Source organism: Rhinopithecus roxellana, chromosome 13 (assembly GCF_007565055.1).
Source record: "Rhinopithecus roxellana isolate Shanxi Qingling chromosome 13, ASM756505v1, whole genome shotgun sequence".
In the NCBI taxonomy this organism is placed as follows: domain Eukaryota; kingdom Metazoa; phylum Chordata; class Mammalia; order Primates; family Cercopithecidae; genus Rhinopithecus; species Rhinopithecus roxellana.
The window spans coordinates 21038516-21061430 of record NC_044561.1 but is presented as its reverse complement, the minus strand read 5'-3'; the positions used below and the strand labels follow the sequence as shown (position 1 = coordinate 21061430).

The 22915-nt window shown below is 47.5% G+C and overlaps 1 protein-coding gene across 4 annotated transcripts in view; it reads right to left on the bottom strand.

Moving 5' to 3' along the window:
* Positions 1-356: 356 nt before the first annotated feature.
* Positions 357-22915, bottom strand: part of THOC5 (THO complex 5) — a 42822-nt gene continuing 20263 nt past the window's right edge. For 3 of the 4 annotated variants that reach the window (XM_010359378.2, XM_030915390.1, XM_010359384.2), the window contains exons 8-21: positions 21585-21717; positions 20830-20862; positions 18678-18755; positions 17948-17988; positions 17596-17695; positions 15346-15454; positions 10553-10654; positions 9579-9675; positions 8579-8693; positions 6834-6937; positions 6600-6687; positions 4057-4172; positions 2839-3029; positions 357-551 (exon numbers count right to left, since the gene is read on the bottom strand). In XM_010359378.2, the coding sequence (XP_010357680.1) occupies positions 488-551; positions 2839-3029; positions 4057-4172; positions 6600-6687; positions 6834-6937; positions 8579-8693; positions 9579-9675; positions 10553-10654; positions 15346-15454; positions 17596-17695; positions 17948-17988; positions 18678-18755; positions 20830-20862; positions 21585-21717 (1371 nt within the window). In that variant the 3' untranslated portion in view covers positions 357-487. The remainder of the gene's footprint in view (positions 552-2838; positions 3030-4056; positions 4173-6599; positions 6688-6833; positions 6938-8578; positions 8694-9578; positions 9676-10552; positions 10655-15345; positions 15455-17595; positions 17696-17947; positions 17989-18677; positions 18756-20829; positions 20863-21584; positions 21718-22915) is intronic. The other variant, XM_010359388.2, reaches the window with a different exon arrangement.

Below are 22915 nucleotides of genomic sequence, written 5' to 3'. Positions count from 1 at the left end.
ACAATTTGTCCATCGGCAACCCTGACAGGGATAATGGGAAGAGCGGGTGGGGAGGGAAGAGCTTTTGCTTTTTGTGCTCTGCTGCCTTTGGCTTCTTCTACCACCTCTTAACAGCAGGAACCTGGGATAATAAATACCAAGATCATGAGGACCTCACTCCCCAAAGCAGAAATAGGGTGTGCGTAGACAAGAGGTGAGCATCTGTCTGCAGAACTGGAATCTTTTTCCACTCTGCTTTTCTTGGCTGCTGAGAAAAAGTCTCTCTACAAATGCTTTTTCACACTGTGCCACAGCTCCCACCTGCCCTTCCAGACTGCAAAGCCACCCAGCAAGGAACCACAGACAAAAGCCACTGGTCAGGTGACGCTTTTTAATCGGCTGGTGGTGTCTTTAGAGAATATCAAGAGTCACATGTGGGCCACAGCAGAAAGCAGAAGCCCAGTACTCAGGGTGAGGCCTTGGGGGAAACAACAGGCTGGGCGGGAGGTCAGCGATGGCTGAAGAATCCCTGAGGATGGTTGTATTTAAATGGCTTCATCCTGCTGGGACCCCTAGAGAAATAGGAGAATGGAGTAGTTAATAACACACCTTCCAGGCTGATAATATAAATTATGGTTCATTCACACAAGAGAAAAAAAAAAAAGAGGCAGAGTTATATGACACAGAATATTATGAGAAAAGCATACAGCAGAACAACATATAAGGTGCGATACTATTTTCGTAAAAATGTCTTTTTGTGCTTGCTAATGAGTGAACACAAACTTGGAAAGGCCCTCACTGACAGTGGCACTTCAGGGACATAGCTTTGGGGACCCTCACTTTTTAGGATTGTTCCTTTTTTTTTTTTTTTTGAGACGGAGTCTCTGTATCGCCCAGGCTGGAGTGCAGTGGCACGATCTCAGCTCACTGCAACCCCTGCCTCCTGGGTTCAAGGGATTTTCGTGCCTCAGCCTCCCAAGTAGCTGGGATTACAGGCATGCACCACCATGCCTGGTTTTAGGTTGAGGTTTAGTTTAGGTTTCGCCATGTTGGCCAGGCTAGTGGAACTCCTGGTCTCAGGTCTCTTGCTGCCCATGCCAGCACTCAGCATCCTGGCCGGAGAGCCTTGCCTCTCACATCTACCAGCCATAGAGTTAACTGGATCTGAGTCACTGAAGGAGCGCCTTCCCAGGAATGTGGACAGAGGAGCTCAGCCTGGAGACGCAATAAAGCCCTTCAAGAATGGGGTCCTTTGGCCGGGAGGCGGAGGTTCCAATGAGCCGAGATCATGCTACTACACTCCAGCCTGGGCGACAGAGTGAGACTCCATCTCAAAAAAAAAAAAAAGAAAAAAGAAAAAGAAATGGGTCCTTTGGGAACCATTGGAGAAGAGGAAATAAATGCCGGCTATGTGAGTTCCCACCCTGGAAATGTGTTAAAGTGGGCTGGGCAGGTAGGAAGAGCTGAGGTCTTCAAGCGCTCTAGGGAGAGCAAGCCCTAGAAGGTGGCCACCAGCTTCACCTCCCAGCAGCCACTCAGAGCTGGAACTCGTTATTATGAGACAACACAATGAACCAGGCCAGTGGAGGTGTCAGATGAGGTGAGAGGATGCTGGGACTGCTTCTAGGGGCTGGAACTGGCTGTCCGAGAACAAGGTGAGGGAGAGGTAAGGCACTGTTTAGACTGACAGGGAACAAGGAGGGATGTCCTGATTAGAAACTGATTAGAAACAGATTATCACTCTTCTTCCCAAACACTGCTCCTCCCCAACCTCGCTCAGAAGGGAAGGGACGCCTGAGCAGTGAAATCTGCAGTTTTGAAACTGACTCTTAAAAGAACATGAGTTAGGGAATGAAAGGAAAATAAAGGACCCAAAACGAAAGAGAAAGAAAAAGTAGCTGGAAGTGCCATGAGCCCAGACCCTCTGAGTACCAAGCTGTCAGGAACTGCTGGCATTTTCCAAGTCCCAGTCTTGTGCCAGGAAGCTTTACATGAATTACTTCTGAATCATCATGAGCTAAAAGGTATTACTTCAACCACTTCACTCTTCAGAAAATGGCAGATGGGCACAATGGCTCACGCCTGTAATCCCAGCACTTTGGGAGGCTGAGGCAAGCTGATCACTTGAACCTAGGAGTTTGAGACCAGCCTGGCTAATATGGTGAAACCTCATCTCTATAAAAACATTTAAAAATTAGTTGGGTGTGGCAGTGCATGCCTGTGGTCCCAGCTACTAGGGAGGCTGAGGCGGGAGGATCGTTTGAGCCCTGGAGGTCAAGACTGCAAGGCTGCAGTGGGCTATGATCGTGCTGCTGCACTCCAGTCTGGGCAAGAGAGTAAGACCCTGCCTCAAAGAAAAGAAAAGAAAAAAAAAGGTGGGGGGAGGGCTCAGAGCTAAGCAGAAGTGACTCTATTAAGGTTAGCAGCAAAACAGATCTGCACTCCTCTGTCTTACTTCGAGGCTGGTTCCTTCTGTGCCACCTGACTGCCTAAGCTGCGGTTCTCACGGAAAGGACAGTACCCTAGAAAGACCACAGCAGACTCCCTGCGGACAGGCGAGCATGCACACAGTTTAAAAAGCTTATTTGGACAGCAAAAAGCAAACAAACTCTATTGTTTTCCACAGAAAGTACAGAAAATAAAGTTCAGCCAAATCCTCTTGGCCTACACCTGGCATTGTTTATGTGGTTGGGTGACCCACCTTCAGGAGGTGTTGGTGAAAAACAGGTGGACCAGGGTGACAGGTATGGGCTTGAAGGGGAAGTTTCAGGAAGAAGCAAGCTCTCCCCAGAAAATGTGGCTCTGATCTCTGCCCCACATCACTGTGAGAAGTCACCAGAGCCTCAGACCTCCCCTCACCTGAAGAGTCGCAGACACATCTTCTCCTGGGGAAATTCCTTGGGCCCTTCCACACTGTCGTCATGGCTCTCGGTCTCCAGGTAAACATCCAGCAGCACACACAGCCGCTGCAGCTGGTTGGTCAACAGCTGGTGGCTGGGCCAAGGGCCACACAGCTCCTTGTAGCACACATTGACTTCACCCTCCATGGCCTGTGCGGTGGGAAAGCCAGCATCTCAGCACTACCTTCCTGCGTTTGGGAGACCACAATGGCCGGCCTTCCATTCCTGGATGGGCCTAAGCGCTGATGCCTCTGCAGGAGGTGGGCCATCAGATCAAGCTAGACTGGCTTGTCCTGAGGCCCCCTCATCAAGGCAATGAGGTCTTCCTGATTTTGACCCATAACTTTCCCTGCCTCGTATGCCCACAGCCAGGAAAACAGAGGTGTGTAGGGAAGGAGTCTCAAAATAAGACCTAAGTCAGAAGATGTTGATTAAAAACGTGTTCCATGGCATATTTGATTTAGTAGCTGCCACAGGCTGCTACTTAACAGCTGCAACGCTGATTAACAGCTACAATGCTGATTAACAGCTGCAACGATGTCATTCCTCATGTCATTCCAGTGCTTCTATAATGCTTCAGAGCTTATTCACATTTTTTTTTTTTTTTTTTTTTGAGGCGGAGTCTCACTCTGTCGCCCGGACTGGAGTGCAGTGGCCGGATCTCAGCTCACTGCAAACTCCGCCTCCCAGGTTCACGCCATTCTCCTGCCTCAGCCTCCCGAGTAGCTGGGACTACAGGCGCCCGCCACCTCGCCCGGCTAGTTTTTGTATTTTTTAGTAGAGACGGGGTTTCACCGTGTTAGCCAGGATGGTCTTGATCTCCTGACCTCGTGATCCGCCCGTCTCGGCCTCCCAAAGTGCTGGGATTACAGGCTTGAGCCACTGCGCCCGGCCTATTCACATTTTTTTATAGGAGCCCAAGCCAATAACCTTTCAAGTAGGTATTTGTTCTTACTCTCTAAATGGGGAAACCTGTGAACCCCAAGGTAAGCAAGTAGGTCTGGGCTCTTTCCTCTATTACACCACACAAGCTCCAGCAAATTCTGCAAATCCTGGCACAACCTTCTGTAATGGGAATTAAGGCAGTGCCCAAGCCTTCAGCTGCAGTGGGTTCTGCCACAGCCACCTCCCCCGGGAGCTTTACCTGCTCCTCCCGTCATCCCCAGCTGGGTCTTACCCGAATGTTGTCATCGTTGCTGTTGGTTTTCTCCCCTTTCCAGTTCAAACAGAGCTGGAAAACAGGTGGGATGGAGGAGTAGCCAGGGTTCAACACCACAGCGGCCTGCAGTTTGGCTGGGAAGAGAGGAGAGAGGAGGAAAGCTCAGTTCTAAGACCCAGCTTACCAGCCATGGCAGCCTCCCCACTGCACCCCTGAGGCCAGCTCAGATGTCTCCTATTAATCTGAATGCTGCAGAGCACATTCTGGTACCAACTGTTCTAGAATGTCCTAAGTAGAATTGCCAGCTTGCAGAATGTGAGGTCCTATAATTGGTCTCTCCAAGGACTTTGACATATTTACTGTGCCACAAAGCTGTGGATTCCCCAGAGTCTGGTCCACCTTAGCTTTCTCCACGTGTTCTATTTGCTACTTTGATAGAAGTTTAATTGTCATTTCTTTATTTGCTAGCAAGCTAAGGAATTCTCCATGTGAAAGCTTACTATCTAATTTTTCAACAATATTGTGTATCAACTGTTACATCAAATATATTTTCTCTATTTTCATTTGATTTTTACATACTTTGTTACACAAAATTCTTTTTTTTTTTTTTTTTTTTTGAGACGGAGTCTCGCTCTGTCACCCAGGCTGGAGTGCAGTGGCCGGATCTCAGCTCACTGCAAGCTCCGCCTCCCAGGTTTAAGCCATTCTCCTGCCTCAGCCTCCCAAGTAGCTGGGACTACAGGCACCCACCACCACGCCCGGCTAGTTTCTTGTGTTTTTTTAGTAGAGACGGGGTTTCACCGTGTTAGCCAGGATGGTCTCGATCTCCTGACCTCGTGATCCGCCCATCTCAGCCTCCCAAAGTGCTGGGATTACAGGCTTGAGCCACCGCGCCCGGCCCACAAAAGTCTTTATACTAGCCAACATGTAGAGAGTCCTTACTGTATCCCAGGCACTGTGGTAAACCCTCTAGACACCTTTTATTTCATCCTAACAATAATTCTATGAGTTAGGTACTATTATCATCATCCTCATTTTACACATAAAGAAATGGGCTCTGACAGAAACTTCTCTACCATCAAATAGTTGGAAAGTAGCAGTGCTGAGTTTAACCAGAACTGGCTGATATCAAAGCTGTGTTCATAATCATTAAACAAAATATTTCTGTTTTTGAACATATTCATTTTTTCTCTGGTGAAAGCCTTTGCCTTTTTCAACAGGAGGACATTTATGTTCTCAAGTGGGATAGGTTTGCCACTTCTTTTTAGTTATTTTTTGCAGGGGAGAGTTTAACTCTCTGACCACTAGTTATTCAGGTAACAGAGGACAGGAGAGGGGAGGTTAACATAATTCTTCCCTAACAGTCAGAACATTAACTAAAAAGTTGTGGCCAGGCGTGGTGGCTCACACCTATAATCCCAGCACTGTGGGAGGCCGAGGCGGGTGGATCACAAGGTCAGGAGATCGAGACCATCCTGGCTAGCATGGTGAAACCCTGTCTCTACTAAAAATACAAAAAATTAGCCAAGCGTGGTGGCAGATGACTGTAGTCCCAGTTACTCAGGAGGCTGAGGCAGGAGAATGGCGTGAACCCGGAGGGTAGAGCTTACAGTGAGCTGAGATTGCGCCACTGCACTCCAGCCTGGGCGACAGACAGAGCGAGACTCTGTCTCAAAAAAAAAAAAAAAAAAAAGTGTGTGGTGGGGAAAGGATGGAAAGCAAATGCATAAAATCCAAATAGTGGTCACCTATTAGGAGAAAGGGAATAAAGTGGGATAGGGAGGCCTCAACCGTATCTGAAATAATTCAGTTTCTTCAGAATGTTTTTTTAGAAGACATGAAGAATAGAAAGAGAAGCAAGTGGGGTAGTGAGGACAGAAACTCTGATACCAAAGAGTTCAACTTTCCTTACAGTTCTGGAACTGTCTTAGAACTATAGACAACTTCCTCAGCTCAGCACCAAGTCTTGGGGGTGTCAGATCCCACGGGCAGTGCCAGACTTGCTGCACCTTGGGTGGAACAACAGCACAACAGCCGAAACACAGCATCCCAGGACTTCAGCAGGGAACCCTGGCAGAGTCGGATGCCATAAGAGGTATGAAGAATCAGAGCTTTCGATGCCTCTGAAGTGAGAACAAGGACTGCAGAAGAGGGAGGGAGGCCCTGTGACCCTGCCCTTTACAACCTGAGGGTGACCCCTCAGCCCTGCTATGAAGAGGGAGAAAGAGGAGATGTCTGGTGTAGAGAGCGGTGAGGGAAAGAGCAAAGAGCTCAGGCTCAGCGCTCAGACTGGGCTTGCAACTAAGCCCGAATTTTCTCCCAAGTAAAATGGAAATGACAGCAACCCCTAGGACTGTAGTGAGGGTTCAGTGAGACAGAGCATGTGTGTGACTGTGTTGCAGAATGAGTCCTTGCTGAACAGGCTCTCACGATCATTATTATCTGTTAAGTCCTTGCAGCAGGACTCCAGGATCTTCTGCTTTCTTTGGGCAACCCCCGAGAGTGTTTGATTCTTGGCAGCGACCTTTGTCTAGAACCCTTGTAATAAGCAGAGCAATTACCTGTGCCCCTTTCGATGAGTGCCATGTAGTAGAGATTGGTGTCCCCAGCCAGTCCCGCATCCACAATGTCTTTGGTGAAATGCAGCTCCTAGAAGAGGTACCACAGACAAGAAGTGAACTGCTGGCTCCTCTAGTTAAATCCCCTGCCCTTCCAACGAGGTGGCAGGAGCTGGAAGGTGACATGGTCCTGTAGTCCTCAGGACAGTAAGGGTAACTTTTCACTCCTTCACCTACCATGTAATCCTCGTGGGCAACTGTCACCCATTTCACCAGGCGAGACACAACCTTGGCAGGGAAGAGATACTGGCAATCACTGGTAACTGGCACAATGCCATGTTCTAAAAGAGAGCAAGACAGGTGACGTCACAGGTAGAAATCAGGTGCCACAGATGGGTAACTAGCATCCTCCTGGGGCTCTCTGAAGGGCTCAGATGGCCCGGCCAGCTATCCTGGTACACCTGGCACTCAAGTACCCAGGTCAACATGTGCCAGGAATGCAAGCATGTCAACCTGACCTTCACCCAGTGCTATGTGCTTGTGGCCAGATCCAGTGCCAGCACTTACGGTGCTTTCTCTTTAATGCAAATGATAGCCTGCCAAAGAAAAACCCCTGCAGTCAGAACTAGGGAGGATGACCCTGCAGCAGTTGACTGTTAATTAGATCAAACAGCCTAGAGGCCTGCATTTTCATAGCTGACCTTGATGGAGGAAACAACTGAAGTGTTGTGTGTCAGGGAGAAGAGCCAGAGAACTGCTCCAGGGTAAATTCCTGCTGGCATTTCAATAAGGAAATACACCAACAGAGTAAGCGCTGTCCAGAATGACAAGCTCCCAACCTTGGGACAAAACAAACTCAGCAATGCTGATGGGGAGCGAGGCCTAATGGACAAACCTCGGTGCTCTGGAGAGATCAGCAGCCATGTGGAGTCCAAGAACTGGTGAGGAGTGGTCTCCAGATGTGTCCTGGAAACCCAGTGCCTTTCCTGACAGAGACTGTTTTTTTTATTTTTTTACTTTTTATTTTGAGACAGAGTCTCGCTTTGTTGCCCAGGCTGGAATCTTGGCTCACTGCAGCCTCCACCTCTCGGGTTCAAGCAGTTCTCCTGCTTCAGCCTCCTGAGTAGCTGGAATACAGGTACACGCCACCATGCCCAGCTAATTTTTGTATTTTTGGTAGAGACGGGGTTTTACCATGTTGGCAGGCTGGTCTTGAACTCCTGATCTCAAGAGATCTGTCTGCCTTGGCCTCCCAAAGTGCTGTGATTACAGGCAAGAGTCACCGTGCCTGGCCCAGAGACTCTTTTAGATCAGAAAAATCTTGACCCCAGCCCCCTGCCACTGTAAGTACCTTGAACATGGTAAGCATGTGACAACCATTTACTGAGTGAATAAACTAAAAGAAACCCCCAAATGCCACCACCTAAGTCAGTGGCTCATCATTAACACTTGGGAGCTTAGAAGAAAACATAGGCTCAGCCTCACCCTGGGGAACACCAGGTCAGTAGGACTTGGGGAAGGGATATGCGAGTCGCTCCCTGGACAGCCATATTCAAGTAAGCTGACTGTGAGCCACAGAGCCAGGGGCAGGGGTTCACCGTGCTCAGTTCTTCTCCCAGCACTATGCTCCGTGCCAGGTATGAATCAGGATCTCATTAAATATGTGTCGAATGCACATCAAAATCTGCAATGCATGGCCTAGGATGAGTTGTCCCTGACCAATCCACAAACCTGTGCTACCCAGTGGCTCTGTGCCTCCACTGTGAGGCAGGACAGCACTGATGGCTCTAAGGGGGAGCTCAGCCCTCTGCTTGGACAGACCTGGAGCTCTCCCCAGTGCCTCTGCCAAGATGCCCACTCTGTAAATCCAGGAATCCAGGTCTTGTATTTGTCATCAGGATTCAAGTTTTAAGTGAAAGGCTAAGTTGTTGTCCATGTGTTATCTGAGTGACTCTTAAACCACCGCCCCATCATCAGCTTACCTAGCGATGCAAACTGTTTGTGGAGGGCCAGGCGGGACTGCACCCTGGTCTTCAGAAGTTTCATGGTGGTCTCCATGTGGCTGGCGCTCAGCGAGTGGTCAGCAATCACTGTTTGCTGTGAGGTGAGTGACAATGAGACACACACACGAGTGCTCCCCCATCCCTTCCTCTGGGCACCATCTCTCTCCTGGGACCTGCCTGCCTGCGGCAGCCTGATTTATCCATGCCCCAAGATGGGTACTTTAGACATGGCAGGGTTTATCTGTTATGACAGGCCAGATGCTGAGTCCTGGCAGAAACAACACAATATGCTGGGTTCTTGAAAAGCTGTGTCCAACTCCAGAGGAAAGGCAGGCTTCTGCTAAGGGGCCAGGCCCCCTGGATTTCTGCTCATGCCTCGTATTTGGCACCTGCACACAAGAACAAGGGCAGCAGAGCCTGCAGCCATGAGTCCCAGAGCAAGGACTCAAGCTACCTGGGTCTAGAAGGCTACTAGGCTCACAGAAAAGGCAAAAGGTACCTAAACTCTTGTAAGTCTAAGACATTTTAGTGTCCTGAGTGGACAGAAGACAGGTCACAGCTCTGAGGGGACATGTTCTGCCAGTTCAAAACTCCAAAGGCCATGACAGGCCTTTTTTTTTTTTTGAGACAGAGTTTTGCTCTTGTTGCCCAGGCTGGAGTGCAGTGGCCTGATCTTGGCTCACTGCAACCTCTGCCTCCCTGGTTCAAGTGATTCTCCTGCCTCAGCCTCCTGAACAGCTGGGATTATAGGCACGTGCCACCACACCCAGCTTTTTTGTATTTTTAGTAGAGACGCGGTTTCATCATGTTGGCCAGGCTGGTCTTGAACTCCTGACCTCAGGTGATCCACCTGCCTCGGCCTCCCAAAGTACAGGGATTATAGGTGTGAGCCACCATGCCTGGCCTGGCCTTTCTAGAGTCTATACAGGAAGAGAGGCAGTAAGCTCCTCAGCCAAGCAGATGAGATCAGTGTACAGACCTGGGGCTGCTCTTTGGGGAAGTGGAGGCCACCAAGCTTCTGTACCCACAAGTAGGGGTGACCTAGCTCAAGTACATAGTCGCTCAAAGTCAGGATGCTGCAGAAAAGAAAATAAACAAAATTGTGCTGTAAGTCATTTCTGCTGTGGTCCCAGGATACAGCCCTCCTCCAATCCTCCCATGCCCCACAGACCAGCCAGTCCTGCAGGTTTGCCCATGTTTACAGCCAGGCTGCTGGCAGAGCCCTTCCACTCTGTCAGTTCCCTACTGTGAATTTCATCTCTCTCATATTCACTTTCCTCTTTTTTCCTTTTCTTCTTGCAGCCTCAACTCATAAGCAAATATCAAATACAAAGGCAGTGTACTAATATCTTTATTGGTCTACCAATTTAGAAAATATTTTAAAAATTAATCCTCGGATAATCAAAACGTCAGACATTTTTATTGTATCACGTATTATTATGCTTCCAGAGGGGTTTTCTGTTTTTCTTTTTGTTTTTGTTTGAGACAGGATCTGGCTCTGTTGCCCCCAGGCTGGAGCGCAGTGGCATGACCATGGCTCACTGCAGCCTCAACCTCCTGGGCTCATGCAATTCTCCTACCTCAGCCTCCCCAGTAGCTGGGACTACAAATGCCTGCCACCACGCCTGGCTAATTTTTGTATTTCTTGTAGAGACAGGGTTTTGCCATGTTGCCCAGGCTGGTCTCGAACTCCTGAGCTCAAGGAATCCACCCGCCTTGGCCTTTCAAAGTGCTGGCATTATAGGCATGAGCCACCACACCTAGCATGTTTCCGAGTTTTTATCCTTCCACCCTTTTCTGTGATCTCCCTTTGCCTTGTAAGCAAGAAAGAACAAGCATTCCCTTCCTATCCTCTGGGTCACCTCTGGCCCTAAAAGGTCTCTAGCATTTAGCTTGAGCCACCAGAGAAACTCAGAGGTAGAGAGCTAGGAGAAGAGGAAACTGCTGACTCACCCAACTTTATCAAACTGATACTGATTGGCTGGATTCGGAGTTTTCTTTCCATGATCCCCAGGATACAAGCAACTCAGGACTGAGTCAGGAGACAGCAAGTCACTAGAAAAGGAAAAACAGTCCACAGTGAGAATGCAGCCAACATCTTTCTTCAACATAAGCTTGGGCATTTCGGGATGGTAATGCCACATCTCACTGATGCCAGCATTTATTGAAGGCTTTCTGCGGGGCAGACCCTTTATATGCTTGAGGTCACTGCATCCTTACAACCCTATAGGGAGGATTATCATTTCCATTTTATAAAGGAAAAACTCAAAGCTCTAAAAGATATGGCTTGTTCAAGATCACACTGCTAGTAAGTGCTAGAGGTGGGTTTATACTGCCTGATCAAACAGACTAGTACTCTTAATCATTAATTTTTAAAAACTCATCCCTTCAAGATTTATATGGTGCCCAAGGCCTTACCTCAGGGGAGCAAAGTCCCATGACACCAGCAATAGAAATCATTTCAATTTTCATAAAAGCAGAACAGACCCCTTTCTGCTACAGAAAGAACAAGTGTGCAGCTTTGGTGCTATGTCTATCTCACTTTGACCACATCTTATGCTAATCACAGAAAAAGGTCCCTTGTACGTTCCCAGAAAAAGATACAATCACATACACTGGAGACAAGGTGACCCAGCGCTATGAGCGGACAGAAATAGTGATGCTACTGCCACCCACCTGGGATGGTTCGGGCACAGTTTGTCACTAAACGTGACAAGCAAAGAAGAGATAATGTGGGAGGGTAATGTAGTAATTTTATCACAAAGGATGACAAGGCCCATTCTTTCCCTGAACCAAAGGGGGTCTCCCCCATCTTTGCATGAATACCATCAGGAGCAACTTGGGCAGCACGTGCCTATCCTGCGTTTTGGCCCCAGCATGCCTTCAGGAACTCCACGCTGGGGCAGTGGAGGCTTCCAGCTCTTCCCTACTCTGTCTCACTGAGTATCCCTGTTCCCCAAGGTCTTCGCCCCCTTCATCGCCTCAAATGGAGAACTGACTACAAAACAAATAAAACGTTTCAGTCTTTTAGCAAGTGTTTAGGGACTATTACTAACAGACTGAATCAATCTATTAGTAAATAAATAAAACAGAACTAAAACTGCCCACGATGAAGGTTATTAATTGACAAAACCTGAAGAAGGAATCAAACCTTCTTGGCAAAATTTATATCTGCAACATGTGGCTCAAGACAACTGCACTTGGTAAAAATGAACATAAAAGGAAAGGCTATTTAGAGTCATAAAAATATAACACCAAAACAAACACATTTCTCAACCAGTCAAATCTTATAAAATTTTGATAAAAAATAAGGGATTACAAAAACCTTAGTGGTCGGGTGCAGTGGCTCACGCCTGTAATCCCAGCACTTTCGGAGGCCGAGGAGGGGAGATCACAAGGTCAAGAGATCAAGACCGTCCTGGCCAAAATGGTGAAACCCCGTCTTTACCGAAAATACAAAAATTAGCCCAGCATGGTGGCACGCGCCTGTAGTCCCAGCTACTCGGGAGGCTGAGGCAGGAGAATTGCTTGAACCCGGGAGGTGGAGGTTACAGTGAGCTGAGATCGCACCACTGCACTCCGGCCTGGGCGACAGAGCGAGACTCCGCCTCAAAAAAACAAAAACCAAAAAACAAAACATTAACTCTTAAGACTAGCCTGGCCAACATGGCAAAACCTCATCTCCACTAAAAATACAAAAATCAGCTGGGCATGGTGGCGCATGCCTGTAATCTCAGCTACTTGAGAGGCTAAGGCAGGAGAATCATTTGAACTGGGGAGGTGGAGGTTGCAGTGAGCCAAGATCACACCACTGCACTCCAGCCTGGGCGACAGAGAGAGATTCCTTCTCTAAATAAATAAATAAATAAATAAATAAAATGAAATAAAAACATTAACTCTGTCAGGTAGAATTTTTTAAAATTCTCTAATGAGGCCGGGCGCGGTGGCTCAAGCCTGTAATCCCAGCACTTTGGGAGGCCGAGACGGGCGGATCACGAGGTCAGGAGATCGAGACCATCCTGGCTAACACGGTGAAACCCCATCTCTACTAAAAATACAAAAACTAGCCGGGCGAGGTGGCGGGCACCTGTAGTCCCAGCTACTCTGGAGGCTGAGGCAGGAGAATGGCATAAACCCGGGAGGCGGAGCTTGCAGTGAGCTGAGATCAGGCCACTGCACTCCAGTCCGGGCGACAGAGTGAGACTCCGCCTCAAAAAAAAAAAAAAAAAAAAAAAATCTCTAATGAATTAACAGATCTAGGCAACAGTTGTCAATGACAGTAATATCACAAAAATTGAGAGAGCGTCTGCTTCTTGATGCAAGTATTCAACAACTATGATATAGTCCTGCCCTCTACCCAAACCACCACCGCAAAAAAAATTCGAAAATATAATCTGATCACGTCTTTAAGCCAACTTCCTGTTCACAAGAACATACAGGGAGAAAGACGAACACATTTAACGATACCACAGGGACACAGTCCTCAAAATCCAGACTAGGTAGAACCTACAGAGCAAACGACCCATTTTCTCCAACAAATAAAAAGATGGTGGAAAGCCCAAGACAGTGAATCTTAGGAGAAAACAAAAAAGATGGCAGGACATTCTGATAAGACACTTGAGGGAAGCTTTGCTCGTTGGCAATGTATGGGCCTTATCGTGATCCAGACTCAAAACACAAAACTATTAAAAAAAAAAAAAAAATTGTTTATCTGAAACCTCCCTCCCCAAAAAAATGTATGAAAAAATCGGGGAAATTACAACGATAGTACACGATATTCAGGAATTAGTATGAAAATATATCCTTGTTTTAATAGATAAATCAATAAAACTGTATGCCAGGTTGGTGTCTTCATGTGGCCAAAGACAGCCTGGATTTGAGCAAAGGCTTCTGGGCTGGCAGTCCAGAGTCTCGGGCTTTAAGTCCAATGCTGCAATAAGTGGTTGTATGCTCCCTGGACCTCAGTTTCTCTATTTGTAAAATAGAAAGATGAGCTAGACAACACCTGAAGGCCTAAAATACCTAATCCCAGTTTCAGTGGCATTTCCTTTTATGTCTCCTCCCTGTTTGGGGGTCAGAGCCCACCTGCCAATGACAGCAGTGGTACACAGGTCTCGCTGACTTCGAATCATAATTCTCCACTCTCTACCTGTGACCTTGAGGCAACCCCTTAACTGTCCAGAGCCTCAGTTAACTCACCTTGTAGAGTTATTTTGAAAGTTATAAGAGTCAATGATGATAAATCAGCTGTCCTTTACCAAGTGCTTCATCTATGCTAAGCACTTGACCTGACTCTTCACAAGCACCCTGGCAGGGGATATTACAATTAACAACCACACAGCGAGGAAACAGATTCTGAGGCCAGGTAAACAGCTTCGTGAAGAGCTGGAGGTGAGCATGCAATAAAGCCAGGCTGCAGCCCTGTTATTAGCATGTAGAACACCTGAGAAATGAACAAGCAGAATGTTCATGATGAGCTCTACCACGATCTGGGGGCCCTAGAGCTCCTCATTGAACTGAGAGCCCTGGACAGTGTAACTGGGTGCTCAGAAGCAAGCCCTGGGCTCCCTCTGCTGGGGTCAGATGGGAATAGGGTCAATTTCATCCAGAGCACCCCTGGGGGTGTCCAACAACATTCTCAGGCACAGCAACCAAAGCTGCTGTGGCCTGAAGGGGATGTGGACTCTAAGAGCAGAGTCTAAAACCCAAGAGACACCATCATCATCATGGAGAACTGGAAGGGGTGGAAAGAGCCCTGCTCCACCAGGCACCAGAGCTATACCTCCCTAAGCCTCAGTGGCTGACAGTGGGACTAGGTCAGGGCAGTGCTCTTGTGAATGGAAGCTATTTCACCCTCAGGACCCCTTGACCCTTCTTCCCACCCATGTTTGCAGAAGAAGAATGTCACGATTGGGCTGGGTACGGTGACTCATGCCTGGAATTCCAGCACTGTGAGAGGCAGAGACAGGAGGATTGCTCGAGGCCAGGAGTTCAACACCACCCTGGGCAACATAGCAAGACCCCATTTCTATAAAAATAGAAAGTCAGCCAGGCATGATGGCATGCACCTGTAGTCCTAGTTACTCAGGAGGCTGAGGTAGGAGGATCACTACAGCCCAGACGTTTGAGGCCACAGTGAACTATGATCATGCCATGGTCCTCCAGTCTGGGCAACATAGTGAGACTGTGTATCAACAAAAATATAAATAAAAAAAAAGAACACCGTAATCAGGGGCTTCCTGGGGAGGCGATGATGGCTGTCATTACTGTGCTTCTGCTCACTCTTCTCAAAACTCTCACAGGGACCCACCACAGCCCTCCCACCACCCAGATAAGGACATGGGCTTGGGCTGCGCTGGGGAGCAAAAATCCCAGCACCTTGGGATAGAAAGAGTAAAGGGAAAGAGTGGCCTAAATTTGTCAACCTGATAATCTCTGCCAAATCTCATTTTCTATTCACACACTTTTTACTGGTAGCAAAAAGCTGGTGCTCTGCCCCACCTACTCAATTTGCAAATATGCTGTTGTCACTTCTATCATCTTCTGTGTAGCAAGAGGACTTCACAAATTAAAGAATGCTTTCTAAGATACCAGCAATGTGCCAGGACTTCTGGTCCATCTGGATACAAGACAACACAGCCGTGGACCTCTCCAGAGCCAGAGGGAGGAACCGAGAGCAGCCCTGCAATGAGGCTCTCACCACCTCCCCATCCCGTATGTCACTGCCCAGAGCGCCTGCCCAGTACCCTGCACTGATGGGGGTGATCAGCTCCGTGGCGGTTGTCACTTTGGCTTTTACTGTCATGATGTTGAGGTTCATGAGGTAGTAGAAAGTCAGGTGAAGCACGCTGTCATCTGGAGGGGAGGAAGATGAGAGAATTTATGAGTCAAACACTCAGAGCAGAATCAACAGAGTCATAGGGAGTAGCAAGGGAGCGGGGTCACGCGTTGAAAACCTAACCACTAGGTATTATGCCCACTACCTGGGTGACGGATCATTCATACCCCAAACCTCAGGACCACGCAAAATACTGCAACAAACCGGCACATGTACCCCCAGAATCGAAAACAAAAGTTGAAATTATAATAAAAAAAGAAAATCAGAATCACAGAAAAATTCAAACAGACTTTTACAATCATTTACTATAAAAACAAAATTGGCCGGGTGTGGTGGCTCACGCCTGTAATTCCAACACTTTGGGAGGCTGAGGTGGGCAAATCAGGAGGTCAGGAGATCGAGACCATCCTGGCTAACAAGGTGAAACCCCGTCTTTACTAAAAATACAAAAAAACTAGCCGGGCGAGGTGGCGGGCGCCTGTAGTCCCAGCTACCCAGGAGGCTGAGGCAGGAGAATGGCGTGAACCCAGGAGGCGGAGCTTACAGTGAGCTGAGATGACGCCACTGCACTCCAGCCTGGGCAACAGAGCAAGACTCCGTCTCAAGAAGGAAAAAAAAAAAAATCACGACAGTAATATAGTGAATAAAAAGAAGCAAAGAGAGCACCTACAAATTCTTTGCTACTCTTCCCACCAAGAGGTAGGGCTTAATTTCTCTGCCCTTGAGCATGGGCTGGACTTAGTGACACAGCTTCTAACAAATACAAGATAGAAAGGGAACCAAGCGATCAAGGTCAATATCAGCAGAAATAAGACAGTGATATCAGGTAGCCCTGATATGACATGATAGCAACGATCTCATCTATGCTATTCTCCCCCAAAATCCATAATCTCAGTCTAATCAAGGTCATGAAACACAAGGAAAGACTGAGAAACTGTCACTGCCTGGAGGAGACTTAGAAGCATGGCAACTAAATGCACTTTGAGACCCTGGCTTGGATCCTGAACATAAAAAGGACATTAATTGAAAAAGGAAGAAACTAAAAAAATTCTGTCATTTAGTTAACAGTATTGGACCAATGAAATTAAGAGTGGTGTGGATCACTGGTAATCATAGCATCTACAATTAAGATGTAACTTTAAGGGAAGCTGAATGAAGAGTATATAGGAACTCATATTATTTTGGTAAGTCTTCTATGAGTCTAAAATTATCTCAAAGTCAGCCACGGCGGGGCATGCTTCAGTCCCAGCTACTTAGGAGGCTGAGGAAGGAGGATCGTTTGAGCCCAGGAGTTCAAGACCAGCCTGGGTAACATGATAAAACCCTATCTCTAAAAAAAATACAAAAATTAACTGGCATGATGGCACGTGCCTGTAGCCCCCTCCACCTGGGAGGCTGAGGTGGGAAGATCGATTGAGCCCAGGAGGTTGAAGCTGTAGTGAGCCATGATCATGCCACTGCACTCCAGCCTGGATGACAAGAGACCCTATCTCTAAAAACAAACAAACAAACAACCAGCAAAAAGACAACCAGTGTGTAGAGCCTATTTCCATTTGTGTAAAAAATAAAGTGGGAAGTGGATAAATATACGTTTCTATAAAAGCTTCTCGGTGCAAAGAATCTTTCTGGAAAACATGTAAGAAGTCTGTAATAATGGTTGTCCTTGGAGGTGAAACCTAGGACTAGTATCTAGGAACCTGGGGTGAGAGGGAAACTTAAATTTTACTGTTAGCTCTTATACTGCTAGAACATTTTATTACGTGGTAGTTTTTCATACAAACCAACTTCAAAACATATACTCTGCAGAATACAAAGTTCTACTTATATTTACTAAATTAAACATGTTGGTCTTATTACTCAAAACCTGTATGCTTTTGCAACTTGTTCTAGATATTTGACTTGCCAGATTCAGAAAGAGGTGTGGTTTTCTCAAGCTTCTGCTTTATGTGACTGGAGTTTTGTTGCTAGGTTGTTACGGTTATGACTTAACAACAAAAAGAAACAAATTCCATGCAAAACAATAAGGAAAGACAAAGCAACATGAAATGGGAATCCTTTGTTGGGCAAATAGGCGTCTGGCTCCTGGACCCTCTGCATCTGCAGCTGGGTGAACTCTTAGGTGCTACAGATCCCCTAAACAAGGTGAGTGCAGCCAGACCTTTGCACTTCAGGTCGAGCATGACGGACAGTGGGTGCCTCTTCAGCATCTCTTTGCGTTTGTCGTCCAACTGAACCCCCAGCGTGGGTCTCCGGCGTTTCTGGACAAAGGAAAGTGCCAAGCTGATGAGCATCGGTCATACCAATCTCCCCTTCCCTCTCCCAACCAGCCAGGCCTCAACCCTACTGCCTGGCACCTGCTGTTTCAGCTAGCTGGGTTGCCAGACTCCCCTCCCAGCAGCCTTTTCTTTCAAACCTCTTTCTTCTGCTTCTAGGGAGGATGTCACCTGCAAACAAGCATGCCCCAGTGCATGCAGTTGCTTGATGTCCCCATAAGAGAAAATGGTTCTCACCGTGGTCTGCTCCTCCTCGGCATCCGAGTCACTCTCGTCATCTGCAGCCAGAGAGAAGGCAGCTAGAGGTGAGGGGGCTCCAAATGCTCCCTGAAGCACTCCAACCCACATGGCATAAAGGGGCCCTGACTCTATCTTCTGTAAATGAGTTTCTCTATAACAAATAATAAATTAACTTGCTGCTTCTTATTCAGTATAGAAAACATGGTGAAGAAAAAAGAAAAAACAAGAATGACGTACAACCCGTTTTTTTCAAAGGGCTTTTTGATGTCATTTAGATGGAACACAAGCCCCTCCTTGTGATGGTGGTGGTGGTTGTGGTAATAATAGTAACATAAATAATAATAATAATAATAGTAGTAGAAGCATGAAGGGGTACTATGTGCTGAGAATTATGCTAAAGGCCTTACTTGCTTTACCTTATTTAATCCACATAACAATCCTACATGAGGTGTTACTATCTGTTTTCACAAAGGAATAAGCTGAGGCTCTGAAATGTTAAATACCTTCCTCGGGGTCAGTCAGCTAGTGAGTGGCAGGGCTGAAATCCACGGGCAGCACCTTGTGACTGCGGGAAGTGAGCTCTCTTTCCTGTCTACCCCAGGTGCTAGGACATTCAAGTCAAGCTTCCCACTACACAGAACCAGTCCAGCTAGTTCTCCAAAGACCAGGACTGCCCTTGGATGGTGACTTGGTGTCGCTGGGGGAGGAATCCCAACCACGACATTACCTTGGGAGTCGTCTGGAGGCTTGAAAAGAGCCTTGGCTTCGTCCACACTGCCTTCGATTGATACAGATAACGTCTTATCTGGGGGGCAAGAAAGAGTCTGGTAGGAAAGCTGCTGAGGAAAGGTGCTAAGCAGCATGAGTAGGCCAGCTCTGGGGCTGCATTTCTCCCATTTCTGCCCAGCTCCTTGCTGACTAAGGGTGGAACGGCAAAAATCCTTGCTCCAGATGAAGGGAAACAAGGTGGGACACTTAAGTCTTTTTTTCTGTCATTTACTGAGAACAAACAACTTAAGTACAAATTCCTAAACCAGCATTACCTGAAACTAGCAGGGAATGCCTCTCCTTTCTGGTGCACACCAAAGCACAGAAATTCACACTGAGGGCCTAAAGCCACATGGAACTCCTCTGCCAATTGTCTTAGAGGTTCTCATCCAGAAATCCACACCTGTCCACATCCCAGAAACAATGACTCTCACATAAGTGTTTTTTCTTCGTTCTACACTATACCAAGCACATGGCTGCCACGGTCTCACTTAACTGGGAAGCAGTAGGACAGTGAATAGGAACTTGGATCTTGCAGTCTAGTCCCAGACCTGAGTCCCCACCTAACCAATTCCCAAACACATGACCTGGAAAGTTATGTCACTGTCTGAGCCTCAGTTTCTGTATCTATGAAATGGGGACTTGAAAAATAGTAGCTGCCGGGCGCGGCGGCTCACGCCTGTAATCCCACCACTTTGGGAGGCTGAGGCAGGTGGATCACCTGAGGTCAGGAGTTCGAGACCAGCCTGGCCAAGATGGCAAAATCCCGTTTATACTAAAAATAAAAAATTAGCTGTGTGTGGCGGCACGTGCCTGTAATCCCAGCTACTTGGGAGGCTGAGAGAGGAGAACTGCTTGAATCCAGGAGGTTACTGTGAACTGAGATCATGCCACTGCATTGCAGCCTGGGCAACAGAGTGAGACTCTGTCTCAAAAAAAAAAAAAAAGAAAAATAGTAGCTGCCCCATTAGTGGTGGGGACTGAATGAGCTGATGCTTGTAATTTTAATTATAAAATTATTAAAAATTAATTTTTAGGCTGGGCGTGGTGGCTCATGCCTGGTTGGGAGGCCAAGGAGAGTGGATCACCTGAGGTCAGGAGTTCGAGACCAGCCTGGCCAACATGGTGAAATCCGTCTCTACTAACTATATAAAAATTAGCCGGGCACAATGGTGAGCGCCTGTAACCCCAACTACTTGGGAGGCTGAGGCAGGGAGAACTGCTTGAACCCGGGAGGCAGACGTTGCAGTGAGCCGAGATCACGCCACTGCATTCCAGCCTGCGCAACAGAGTGAGACTCCGTCTCAGAGAAAAAAAAAAAATTTATTCCTCACAACAACCCTACAGGAGTAATACATTATTATAGCCATCGTCTCTACTAACTATATAAAAATTAGCCGGGCACAATGGTGGGCGCCTGTAACCCCAAGTACTTGGGAGGCTGAGGCAGGGAGAACTGCTTGAACCCGGGAGGCAGAGGTTGCAGTGAGCCGAGATCACGCCACTGCACTCCAGCCTGCGCAACAGAGTGAGACTCCGTCTCAGAGAAAAAAAAAAAATTTATTCCTCACAACAACCCTACAGGAGTAATACATTATTATAGCCATTTTTAGATGGGAAACTTAAGGTTCAGAGAAGCTAGACATCACAGCCACAAGGCTGATAAACCAGGATTCAAGACTAGGTCTGTTCAACTTAAGCTTGGCCTCTCCAGCACATGAGCTAACAGCCTGTTGCATACACCAGGTGTAACTGTGACACCTTATTGAGTGATGTCTTGGGACCCCCCTCTGAGGGTCTACTGCTGTGAGGTCAGACAGCCCACCACCTTCCAACTCTACTTTTAAGGGTACAGATAGTCCCAAGAACCTGAAATGGTTTGCCTAGCCACACAAAAGAGGGATGGCAAACTTCCCCCAAGTGGCTGACCACTGCCTTATCTATGGCAACCCTATGTGAATCACCACCCTTCACCCCAAACAACTAGTTGCTCCCATCAGTCACTGGCAAACGCCAGACTATTTTTTTCAGCCATTTAATATTAGCATTCTATACGAACATCAGAATGGAACAGGCCGATTTTAAACATAAAAGAAAAGAAAATTACTCACCCTGTCTAGGGGGCTGGGAGGATTTCATATGAGCTGATGATGGAAACAGGAGGGAGAACAAAGGGGAGGGGAGGACCAGAAGGACGAGGAAGACACAAGAAGAGAGACAGTAATGTGTTGGTGCCCATGGTGGGAGGAGAAGCAAGCACTGGTGCAGTATATGTCTGTCTGATGTGGTGGGGTGGGGTGGGGGAGAAAATTTAGGTGCTGGGTGAAAGCTGCATTAGGGCAAAAGGCAGGGTCTCCAAAATTTTCTCAAAACCCTAGCTGAGTCACAGGCTGCCCTCAAGCTTAATGAGGACATATCTAACCTGGAAATTCACAACAAAGACATGCAGCCTGATTCAAGGCATGGTGAAAGCCTGGGAGAGCTGGTTGAGACCTGTATTCACCAGGCACCCCCACCCTGAAGCAGAGCAAGAGGCACTGATCTAACTGCCAAGCGTGCCTTGATGGGGTGAGCACCTGGGAGCCCAGATAGGCTGCCTGGGCTCTGCACCCAACAGCTGTCCAGCCAGGCTCACGAATGACTCAAAGCCACCCATTGTGAAATACCCATCAGGTATTAATTCAGCCTTAGGCCAGCTGGTCAGAGCAGCCATGCTGGGTAATGCAGAGGGAAGAAAGCGTCTGTCACCTGAGGGCTTCGGGGCAGGACTGAGAAATTTCCTTAGCAGGTACTGCTTCCAACTGATTCACTCGGCCACAGCTGCTGCTCCCACAGCCCCTCGTCCTCACCCAGCCCCCATACTCACCACAGGCCTGCCCATACGCAGTGGCCTGAACAAAGAGGACATAGAGGGGAGGCGGCAGGTGCCTGGCTGTCTCATACTGCTTATGAGCCTGGTCGAATGGCATAAACAGGTACTCCTGCACCGGAAGGGAAGCCTGCACACAAGAGACAGATTTTTGTTCTTCCTTTTTTAGCCAGTCCACACAGGAACAAGTGGCTACTGAGTGACTATAAATCATTGTTTATAAAAGTGATACATGATAAACTAATAGAACTAATAGGTGGATAAAAGCTCAATATAAACAAAATTATATTTCTTTATACTAGCAACAAACAGTAAGAAAATAAAATTGTTTTATTTTACTTACTGTCAGGGTACCAGGGCTCATGCCCATAGTCCCAGCACTTTGGGAGGCTGAGGCAAGAGGATCACTTGAGGCTAGGATTTCAAGAGCAGCCTGGGTAACTTAACGAGATGCCATTTCCATAAAAAATAAAAATCAATTAAAAAAAAGAAATTATAAAAAGATGCCATTTCAATACCATCAATAAAACATCAAATAAGAATAAACAGGCCAGGCATAGTGGCTCATGCCTATAATCCCAGCACTTTGGGAGGCTGAGGCAGGAGGATCACCTGAGGTCGGGAGATCGAGACCAGCCTGACTGACATGGAGAACCCTGTCTCTACTAAAAAAAATACAAAATTAGCTGGGCGTAGTAGCATATGCCTGTAATCCCAGCTACTCGGGAGGCTGAGGCAGGAGAATCACTTAAACCCAGGAAGTAGAGGTTGCGGTGAGCAGAGATCGTGCCATTGCACTCTAGCCTGGGCAACAAGAACAAAACTCTGTCTCAAAAAACAAACAAACAAACAAACAAAAAACAATAAACAAGCAGGCTGGGCACAGTGGCTTATGCCTGTAATCCCAACACTTTGGGAGGCCAAGGCAGGTGGATCACCTGAGGTCAGGAGTTTGAGACCAGCCTGGCCAACATGGTAAAACCCGATCTCTGCTAAAAATACAAAAATTGGCCAAGTGTGGTGGCACGCACCTGTAATCCCAGCTACTCGGGAGACTGAGGCAGAAGAATTGCTTGAACCTGGGAGACAGAGGTTGCAGTGAGCCAAGATTGTACCACTGTACTCCAGCCTGGGCAAGAGAGCAAGATTCTGCCTTAAAATAAAATAAAATAGGCCGGGCGCGGTGGCTCAAGCCTGTAATCCCAGCACTTTGGGAGGCCGAGACGGGCGGATCACGAGGTCAGGAGATCGAGACCATCCTGGCTAACACGGTGAAACCCCGTCTCTACTAAAAATACAAAAAAACTAGCCGGGCGAGGTGGCGGGCG